This window comes from Haliotis asinina, chromosome 13 (assembly GCF_037392515.1).
Source record: "Haliotis asinina isolate JCU_RB_2024 chromosome 13, JCU_Hal_asi_v2, whole genome shotgun sequence".
Classification (NCBI taxonomy): domain Eukaryota; kingdom Metazoa; phylum Mollusca; class Gastropoda; order Lepetellida; family Haliotidae; genus Haliotis; species Haliotis asinina.
In genome coordinates, this window is record NC_090292.1 from 2,837,642 (window position 1) to 2,849,045 (window position 11,404).

General features: G+C 39.3%; 1 protein-coding gene and 1 pseudogene across 1 annotated transcript; one reads left to right on the forward strand and one right to left on the reverse strand.

Annotated features, from left to right (window-relative positions):
- Nucleotides 1–4,395: 4,395 nt before the first annotated feature.
- On the forward strand, nt 4,396–7,804 carry LOC137260342 (THAP domain-containing protein 1-like). Its single transcript, XM_067798020.1, has 3 exons — nt 4,396–4,542; nt 4,952–5,142; nt 5,440–7,804. Exons 1-3 carry the CDS (start codon nt 4,396–4,398, stop codon nt 5,672–5,674), a joined length of 573 nt encoding a protein of 190 aa, XP_067654121.1. The 3' UTR covers nt 5,675–7,804.
- A 243-nt stretch (nt 7,805–8,047) lies between these two features.
- Nucleotides 8,048–9,632, reverse strand: LOC137260451 (uncharacterized; annotated as a pseudogene).
- Nucleotides 9,633–11,404: the final 1,772 nt, after the last annotated feature.

Genomic DNA, 11,404 nt, shown 5'->3' on the forward strand with positions numbered 1-11,404 from the left:
GCCATGGTGATAGTGATATATATGTTGTGATATACTGTTGACCTGATGTTGATTGAGGTTGTGGTTCTTTTTGTAATGGAAGATGTCAGTTCGTTAGGATGTTCAGCCCTCATGTCCACTGTGTTCAGAACAACCTCCGTGGTTATCAGGCATAAGGCAGTTCGGCATGCAACTGGCACCCACCACGAAAACATCGAATGCCGATATTGGCACAAAAAAACAAACCCCCAAACTGCTTTGATGATGAAACATGTCATACTTGGGATTTTACGCACTTAATAAAGTACAGATTGTGGTACTTTTGGGGGTTGAGTCCCATCAACGATTCGAACCCACACCTTCAGAGTGAGGTAGCTAACTGGCCAGACCCAAAGTCACCTACCCGCTCAGTCACAGCCACATACCGGAAGGTGTAATGCCCCAAAATAACATACTTGTATGTTACATTTGTCCAATTTGTAAACGGCGTGGTGTAATTATGCTTTGATGATGTAATATTCTAATTTTGGTAAGGTACCTTTGAAGTAAATGCCTTGGCTTGTTACGCTGAAAACCCAGGGTTGATCCCTATTTGAGTGCCCTCGTGTGTTGTTGGTGTGGCTATAAAACCCAGCTTTACCACACCTGCACCATATGACACAGCTTTGTGACTCTGCACGCCACACACCCGGTCATGTTAGTCTTGAGCGTCTGCCTAAACGTAGTCCATTGTAAATAGTGGTGACATTTACTGACACGAATCACTGTCAGTCACTGTGGACAGAGGGTTGGATGTACATCACTTTTAATTAAACTCCTGTATAAACGTTTTGTTTCCAGTTTAAAAGAATAATTCATGTGTTTAAAGACCTTTAATGCTGAATTGTCAAACTGTCATTTGTGGAAAAGAGTGATGTATTATTTCCAAAAGCATGATATATTCCTGGAATGTTTCCTTATGTCGTTTATGGCTTCGTGCTTGTACAAAACAACAGTATATTATTAATCCATGTTAAGACTGATTAGATTATTCCTCTGGTACCGGGTTAAACAGAGTACAATCATCACTGGGTTGTACAGGGTACAGTCATCTCCCCTTGCCGATCTAAACATTGGGTTGTACAGTGTGCAATCAGCTCACCTTGTGTACTTAAACATTCTGTTTTACTGGGTACAATCATCTCTCATTGTGAGCCTATTGTATAGGGTACAATCACCTCACCTTGTGTAGTTAAACATATGGTTGCACAGGGTAAAATAATCTCTCTTTGCAGATCTAAACATAGTGTCATACAGGGTACAATCCTCTCTCCTTGTGTACATAGCTAAACATTGTGTGGTACAGGGAGAAATAATCTCTCCTTGCAGACCTATACATTGTGTTATACATGGCACTCCCATTTCTTTTTGTGTACCTAAGCATTGTGTCGTACAGGTTAGAAATCATCTCGCCTTGTGTACCAAGAGCATTGGTTTATTCGGGGTAGAATCATCTCTCCTTGTGTGCCTAAACATTGGATTGTACCGGGTACAATCATTCTCTTCTTGTGTATCTAAACGGTGGTTCGTATAGGGTACAATAATCTCTTATTGTGTGCCTAAACATTGGGTTGTACATGGTGTAGTCATCTCTCCATGTGCACCTAATTAAGATTAGATTGTTTCTCGGTACAGAGTGGGAGGCGATACAAGAAGCAAAATATTATTTTATGTAGCATTCTCATTCTCGGAATGTGAAGGTGCTACTCCTAATGGTTATGTTCGATGGTGCAAGATTTCGTTTGTTTGTTTGTGTGACAGTGGTAGCGGTCTACATCCTAGAATCCATGCTATCGATCTACGTCATGCACGTGCACGTGCGACATACGGACAGGTTACAGGGCAGTCTCACGGCAGATACTCTCTATTCAACACTGGAAACAGGAACTAACTGTGATGAAGATGTGTATAATGGCCAGTTTGTCATGAACCATCCCCCCTCCCCCACCGAGAAGCATTTATACATTGAAGACATTGATAAATCAAATCGACTGGACGTGTCCTACCGCATACACGCTCCAAATTGACTTTGAGAAGTCGTTTCTGTCATGTTCCCTGTCTCACATGTACATAGCATGTCAGGTGACCCCGTAAATCATCCAGACTATTTATGTCAGCACATGTAGATACACGACAGGTTCCTGTGGACCGTGTTCATCACAACACTACGTCTAAGTAGTTCCCTGCCTCGCTTTCTGTCTTTCAACTCAGGCATTTGACTCGAAAAAGGTTAAAGATGACGACCTTGAAGAACGACCATGTAAATCAGTGAACTACATTTATGTCGACCACGTTCATATGACGAATATACACGTATATGACAGATATAGAAAGTATTATGTAATATTACTATACAAGAGCAAGTGTGCCATAAACCTTATGTGGAATTGTATATTGGCCGGGCAAGAATGTTATGGGCACGAATATAAGTTTATGTTTTTAACTGAAGTCGTCAAATTGAGGAAAATGAAGCCATATCTTCTTTCAAACACAGACTGTCTACGCGCCGTTGCTACCTGTAGAACAAAAAGTTATAGAGGAAACGTCATAGCATTGCTCATGGCGTCATGGCACCATCGTATTTTGCCCTAGGGCATCGTATGAAAAATATGAACCTCGATATGTTCGCCCTCGTAGGTAATAACTAGAGAATACTGAACGAGGTCTCATACACGTGACCTTCCCATGGTATCTGACCTCGCTTACGCTCGGTGTGATAGGACATCCGTTTCGTATAATTCGTATGTAATGAGACCGAGTGTGGTATATTATTTATTACCCACTTTTTACATGCATTAAAATGACAAAATAGCGTAGTTTTGTTTATTATATGGTTTTAAAACCGAAACAGGTTTCAGGAAAACGTTGCTGAAGAATGTTGTCCTGGGCCCGCTTGCACAGAGCAATCTTAGTTACAATCAATCTTAGGCCCCTACAATCAACTTTACAATCACCATACAATTGCTCTAATCCACTTGCACAAACACGATCTTAAGACAGCATGGATTTAAGATCGTAATCTTAACTAAGATCGAACTCTTCAACGTTGGAGGTAGACATGTCTTAAACTGGACTCCTGTCTACAGGTGTCTGTAAGTGCGCATAGCATGCAGCGCAAATAAAACGTGGAACTGGTTACTGCACGCAAATGACATCCCTTCCTTAATCGCACCTTGCAGATTTTTCATGAAAACAAAACAAAACAGGGCAAAAAAAAGAAGAGAAAACAAGCAAGAAAACCCCACAAATGAATAACGATAACGCAATGATAACGTGGAAGATAACATATGTGGTAACTCGTACCTCGTGGGCTATTCTCTGATTTTTCTACATTCTAATATTACTTATGAACTAAGAATTTCATACTGCAACCACAGAAATATCACGTTTTATGATAAAATATTGAAATACAAACAAGTACATTAACAAATTTGGGTTTTGAGTTACTGACCTAGTACTCATGAAAATTAAAAAATAACATAAATTATAAACAAAATGTCCTTATGATAGAGCACCTAAATGTACCATGATTTGTCAATGGCTGTCAATGAATCTGTGTTTGGTATCAGGTTGGTGTTATTTGGAGTAAAATCCCAAATATATCCCACAAGCATTAGATGTGTAAAGATATGAAAGTGTGACATGAAAGTGGGAGTGTTGTGGAAAATGCATGACAGGGAAATATGAAAACGTTATTGTTCCGTGTGTTTTGTATGTGTTGTTAAATACTTATCTACAGTATGTTAATTGCTTTACGCTATTTTGTTGACAATTATTTTTTCTTTTTGTTTAAAAACCTTTTACGCAAATTTCACATGCCTCAGCAAGTGTATTTTCCTGTTTGAAGAATACTTGTATGTCAGAAAGAAACATAAATTTGTACGTTAACAAACTGTAGATTATTGGCACGTCTATGATCAAAAAGAAATATATGTGGAGATCTGCGCTGTCACAATATAACATACATTGTATTGGGGCATGGCAGATTTTACAGCAACGGTATAATACGCAAAGGGAAACCACTCCCATCTTGCGTAAAAACCAAGATTAGCTGCCCTTGAGTTATTGAAAAGGTCATGGCCACTGCTAATCGCATGCAGACACCTTTCGTTACTATCTTTTCCTTGTTTATCAAAAAGGTATGGTGTTCATACTTTTTCCAGCACTGAATCGGGTGAGAATTGTACTCTATGATATCGACTCGATAATGATGCTGTTCACTACCTCGAATACGGTATTTCAGACGTTAAATCGATGTTGCATTCTCCGTGTTGTTGAAGTGTCGAGGCGAATCATACAGTTTTATGCAATAGCCGATTCTTAATATTTATGCATGTGACCTTTGACCGATTCCAAAACGAGGTTATACCCGCAACGATGGCTGCTGACCATTGTTGTGTACCTCTGTGTACATCCGTTGCACGAAACGACGGTTCACTGTCATTTCACACGTTTCCAAAGCCCGAAGCTCTTCGAAAGAGGTGGAAAGTTGCTATTCGACGAGACGTAGGACCCTTCTTTACGGTAGGCTATAATTTTCATTCAGAATTTTCTGAATTAAATCTCGAGTTATTTGAGGCGCCAAATTCAAACTGCAATCAATCTATCGGAGGTGCAGCTGTCAAGCAGCGCATACAACAGAAAAATAATATTTATTCCTTAACAACATGTCATGGTGCCTAAACGATAAATTAAGTTAATTAACAACACATGGTAACGATTGCTCAGTGTGGTGCTGTAATTGAAAAAGTTCAAAAAGTAGCAGATGGACCGCAAGAACAATGATTATATACTCAAAGAAGCAAGTGTGTTGCGTGCGCGAGGTTACAACTATTTATTGTAATCATTCGAAAAAAAGACTTGCTTCTTTTTAAAGCTTTGATTTAAATATTTATAATGGCAATGGGCTCATTTTAACTTCACTTGTATTTAGATAACAAGGAAGAGTGTTGTATGCTCGAAGCATTTCCGGCCCGAGGACTACAAGTACACACCAGTAAGGAGGACCCTCAAGCAAGGATCTGTGCCATCCATATTTCCTTGGACCTTGGAAAATATGAAGTCGAGGAAAGCACCAGCCATCCGTCATCCACTTATGCCGAAAAATTCAAATTCATCAGAAAGGTCGGTTTAAAGTTAGAAACATGTTTGTAGATGAGAAAACATTCTTATTTTAAGCTCTACTTCAGTTCAAATGCTCTTCAAACCAAAGTCTGTTTTTTAGTAGCATTGTTTAATTTTAAAGCATTAAATCTGATTAGTATCTGCAACACCTCATTGATAATCATAATCATTGATTCCTTTGAAAGAAACATTAATCCGACGTCTGTGTTTCATGATATTCAGAAATGAGCAAACACATAAACATGCACACACACATTTCTTGATTTCCACTGTAAGTAAAATTCTTTATTTTTCCAGTCCTACAAGCTCCCTGTTAGACTGTGACCCCCATGAAGAAGAGGAGGACAGTTTGTCAGCTCAGACCCAGACAGATGTCAGCCTGCCAGATACACAGCATCTTCTAAAAAGAATTCTGGAGCTGGAGAAGGAGAAAGATTTGTTAAAACAACAGCTCACCATTGAGAGATTTGGATTAGAAAGATTCGCTGGAAATGATGATCTCATCCAGTACTACACATCATTTCGTTCTTAAAAATTGTTCAGACAGTTTTTTGAATTTGTAAAGCCAAGTGCCTCCAATATGTGCAGTATGTATTACGCCATGTGCAAATGCCATTTCTCTTGCAGGTAGGCCAAGAAACATGGCCCTTATTGATGAAATGTTCATGTTTTTTGTACGTCTGAGGCTTGGCTTACCAGAGCAGGATCTTGCTGTTCGTTTTAATTGCCACATTTCGACTGCTAGTTGAAAAATTATCACCTGGGCAAATTTTCTGTATTTTGTTCTAGGATCAATTCCTATCTGGCCCTCCAGAGTGCCAGTAGACAGATACATGCCTCCTGAGTTTCAGATAACATACCCATCTACTAGAGTCATTTTAGACTGTACGGAGCTCAGGATCCAAATTCCCTCAGCTTTGGTGTTAAATTCCATGTTTTATTCCCATTACAAAAGCTCCTGCACTCTGAAAGGCTTGATTGGCATTGCTCCAAATGGTGCTATTACCTTTGTATCTAATCTATACACAAGTGTCATGTCAGATGTTGAAATAACAAAATTGTCTGGCATTCTAGATTTGCTGGAGCCAGGGGACAGTGTTATGACTGACAAAGGTTTTACTATTGCCAGTATACTGAGTGAGAGAGGTGTTGGTCTTAACATTCCTCCATTTCTGTATTCCTCTGGGCAGTTCACACCTAGTGAAGTAGAGGAGACCCATTGCATCACTTAGGATTCATGTGGAAAGACTGATCAGAAGAGTTAAAGAGAATCACCTGTTTGATTCTACAGTATCTCTTGCAGAGCTGGGCAGCATCAATCAGCTGTGGACTGTAGCTTGCATTACTTCAAGTTTTCAAGGACCATTGATAAAAAAGAAATGAATGAAAACTGATTGAGTGTTCATGTTCATTAATAGAAATGTGCAATTTATTTTTATGAGATCATAAAATATACATCATATTTACATTAATGCTATAAGAGAGTATTTATGTACAGTGTTAGTTTTCATCAGTCTGTAATAGATTCAGTGCACATAATGAAACTGTAGTGACAGTGGAAATTCTAAACAGAAATTTGTACTTACAGATGATATGCTGTGGTTTTTCATATCTTTTTTCAAACCTTAAAATATGTCATAATTACATTTCATTGAATCAGTGCTGCAGCAATATAAGAAATTTTTTTTGACAAATGGTGAAATATGTAATATTCATGAAATGTAAAATTTCTGAATATACAGATCTATTAAATTTTATAGGCTTATAGGTGTCGGTATTTTGTACTGGAAACAGAAGATGGTAAAAGTAAGGATTGCAACGGATACTCTAAGTGCTGAATATGACATGTATCACAACTATTTGGTAACAAATTATTATTCATGAATGCAATAATTTAGTTAAGCAGGGCTCTAGAAAACTTTTCGGTGTGTGTGTGTAATTACCCCTCATGCTGCAAGTGGAAGTGTACTGAGAGGTTTGAAAGAGTATTGGTATATTTTTGAGTCAGCAAGCCGGGGAAATAGTTTGTTATTTATAATATTAAACAACTTTTCATCTTAAACTTCATTAAACTTCATTTATGTTTGACGTAGAAAGGTATTTATGTGCATACATGATACGCTTGAAATCTTATATTATGTCGTATGTCATTGAGTTTTAGGCGTACATTACGCCTGTACGCTCCTTATCTGTAGCCCTGATTAAGTGATTAATGAATAATACGGAACCCCAATAGTAATAACCAGTGATCTGACATAGTCCACAGTACTAAGTGCGACAACTGCAAACCAACATAACTTGCACTTCTGCAAGGCTAGTACATATTACATTTTTGCATATTTCACTTTGAAAATAGACATAAGGGCTCAAGTAACACATGCTCCATTAAAACAAATGTAAATCATTCATATTTGGTACTGGGGACTATATAATGAACTGAATTCATGAAAGGCTATGGTTCAATTCACCGGATATGCGAATGCATCATAACAGCTTCAGTAAAAATTCACAAAATTATTTCCTGGAACTGTGATTATCTCCCCTTAGCCCATACCATACTATTGTAAGGTTTTGTTTCAAAAAGGATAAATTACAATATAAATATGAAAAGGTAAAATGTCTTATGTATATGTGACATGCTTACCTCAATTAAACAATGAAAGAGGTTTACCTTTGTTGTATTTTTCTGAATGCATTAAATCTAATGATCTAATTTCATCTGTCTTGATGTTGAGAATAATGCTGATTATATAGGTAATTAATATAGACAGAGAAATGACTGGTAACAGAGTGATACAGACCCTAAGAGAGAATGTAATCAAAGTAGAATTTATCTGCCTTGTCTTTCACACTTTGCCAACTCTCAGGACAAAAGTCAATTCTCTCAAGATGGTGTTGCCTTTCAGACCATACAAACAAATCACACCACTTCAAACCAGTCACTGCCAGCTGCATCTGGATCTGATGATAGTAGTTTGATGTTATCTTAAGAGCAAGCTGGCCATTGTCTTTCCGGCTGAGGTAGGGCAGATCATGGAGGTCCTTGTTCCGCAGGTCTGGACACTTCACCTCCAGTAGGCCAAAAGGAGGGTTGGACCTGGGGTCTAGCACCTTTCGGTCTGGAGAAGCAGCCATCCATGCTGCTCTGGGATAATTTAACTTGCGAGATGACAAAAACGGTTACAACGGTGCAAGGGCAGACCTAATGGGGTTGTAGAGGGTTGATTTCACAGGCCGGTCCTCTCCATCATTCTTGTAACCAGACACCTTTATCTCTGGTACTGACATACCGGCTATTTTATCCAGCCTAGGGATGTGCCATGTCTGTGGCATGTAGGTCTTGGCAACATCCCGTGGGATGGACTTCAATCCTCGGTGCTTATAGTGGGCCATCAGGTATAAAACACCTGTGGAAGAAAAAACATATTTTCAAACAATAGGGATGACAGAATCAGATCCTGAGTTAAAAATACCCAGACATATATTAATATTATACATAGAACACGAAAGGAAACAGGAGGACCTGATTTCCGTGGAAAATTACCATCCCTGATAGAAATAGGCTCATGACATATCTGTCACATGACCACAGCACTGGCTCTGACCTGTAGCACAGTTCCAGCTGGTACTGACCACTCTGACCACTGGACTGATCTCTAAGGTGACCTGCATTTAATAGTACATGTACTTGTATGAAATGAATCAACTAGGCTCTAGGCTATCACAATTAATAAACACAAGTGAGACATTTAACAAAATATGCATTCCTAACAATATACATATATAAATATATATTTTGTTTCCAGACAATATCATGTACCCAACTTACAGTTACTTTATGTGGCGATTCATTTTTCTTCATGGAACGGTGACAGCCAGCTGTTATTACACAAGATGTGTCATCACATGATGCTGCAAGAAAACGATTACAAGTGAAAAAAGATACAAGACAAGAAAATAGAAATTACTTGGAATAATTTTATATGAATTTAACATAATATGATCTGACAATTACTACCTTGATTATTGACATGCTTGAATGTAGGTCACAGTGACATGTAAACATTGTAAATGTCTGTCATTAATCTAACTAAAAGAAGTCACAAAAGAGCTTCTGCGTTGCACATCATAATAATTAGCGTGTCCCGTATTTATATGATAACATGTTATGTGAAAATAAAAACATCTTCAGTCATAAATCGGCAATGACATAATGACATTGACAGCCAGTGCGATAGTTACCATTTACAGATGGAAATTGATGAATGAAACTTACTTCGCAAATTGAAAATGAAACCTTCACTGTAATATTTGAAGCCTTTGTTCAGTTGGGAAGTACCGGCACTTCTGCTGTTCATCTGAATATAAGTCTCCACGAAGGAAAAAGTGAGAGACGGTACAGCTGTCAGATCGCTTCCAGATTTCGTCGCCATCACGATTCGCAGATTTCGCGGGTATAACCTCGTTTTGATATCGGTCAAAGGTCACATGCATAAAAATTAAGAATGGTCTATATATCAGCAATCCCCAAACGTAAAGCTAATTATCTGCGTGAAACTGACACCAACTTGAACGCCATTTTGCGACTGACTACAATGATCTTAGCTCCTTACAATTGGTTCCGACCAATTGTAAGTTTTGATTGTAACTTACAATGATCTTAGCCTACAATCGCTCTGTGCAAGTGGATGGCGATTGTAGCCGAAGCCTAAGATCGCGATCTTAAGGATTTACAATAATTGTAGCTCTAAGATCGTTTTGTGCAAGTGGGCCCTGGTTGATTCTGAGAATTAAAATTAGATTCAGTGTATAAAACATGCATGTGTACCTTTAAGAAACTCGTAAGGGATCTGCAAGATACTTGTTTCACAACTGAATGTATCGAATCACATCATAGTTGCATGTGTCGTCAAATTAACTCATTTGTGAACGTTGAATAATCAACAAATGTCAATCAGTTTTTGATAGTTTCACGATCTGGAGCACTTAACCCCCTGGATGCCGAGTTTTTTTTCAAGCGCACATTTTCGTAAGGTTTGAAAAGTGAACGTTGTGCGAGATTTGCGCTCGCGTGGTACTGGATCTGCGTACGGCTATAAAATTGCACAGAAATGTAGAATATTTAATTTCCCATCAGTTGGTATAAATATATATGCGGCTACCTCAGGGGTCTGAGAAATAGACACTGCTAAAAGTTGTCCAAAACTTGTGTGTGTGTTGAAAAACAGTGAATTTCTCCGTTTTTTATCGTGCACCAATAAAAACACTCTGCTACGGTTTTTTCTATACTACCGACAGGAAATAAGAGAACTAATGAAATAATAGCGAATTTGAAACTGCTTTAAATATCCACTAAATCAATTTTAGGCGTCAAGTTCAATATCTGGTGTGTCCACCATGTTGGGCAACACATTCACGGCACCTTGATGGCATGCTGTTAATCAATTTCCGGATGGTTGCCCGTGGTATTGCCCGCCATTCCTCTTGGAGAGCTGCACCAAGCTGGGCCAGGTTGGCGGGTCCTGGGTCCCTGGCGTACACCCTTCGACCAAGAACGTCCCAGAGATGTTCAATTGGGGACAGGTCTGGGGACTTAGAGGGCCAGTCCAATGTCTGGATACCTTCTTGTCGGAGATAAGCGGAGACAATTCGGGCCCGATGTGGTCTGGCATTATCATCTTGGAATACAAAATTTCGGCCGATAACTCTAGCCAATGGAGCCACAGTAGGACGCAATATTTGGTCAACGTATCGCTGACCAGTCATGGCTCCGTTAATGATGACCAAATCTGATCGTCTGTCATGTGTAATCCCACCCCACACCATGACACTATACCTCCATATCGATCATGGTCAAGAATTGCTGCTCTGGCATATCGCTCTCCGCTCAGACGCCAACAACGTTTTCTGCCATCTGTGAATCGTAGGCAAAAACGCCAGTGGCGCATAGCCCGTCCCTGATGCTGCCTAGCCCATGCCAATCTTTGGCGCTTATGGTGAGCTGAAAGGGTGACACCCTTAAAAGGCCGTCTTGTTTTCGGACGAGCTTGATAGAGTCGGGTTTTAACGGTTGAGGTTGAAATGCGTCTTCCAGTGAGTGTGCGGAATTCTCTATTGATGGCAGGGGCCGATTTAAACCTATCGCGTAGAGCAATTAACGTAATGAGGCGATCCTGTCGTGGTGTCGTTGATTTTGGTCTACCACGCCCAGGTCTCGTTGCAACCCCACCCGTTTGACGGTACTTATCCCACAGGCGTGAAA

Excerpts from the sequence above, each read along its gene's own strand:
- LOC137260342 (XM_067798020.1), top strand. The coding sequence starts at position 4,396 with ATGGCTGCTGACCATTGTTGTGTACCTCTGTGTACATCCGTTGCACGA. Across the intron at positions 4,543-4,951 it reads ACGTAGGACCCTTCTTTACG|ATAACAAGGAAGAGTGTTGT; the intron begins GTAGGCTATAAT and ends ACTTGTATTTAG. Across the intron at positions 5,143-5,439 it reads AATTCAAATTCATCAGAAAG|TCCTACAAGCTCCCTGTTAG; the intron begins GTCGGTTTAAAG and ends TTATTTTTCCAG.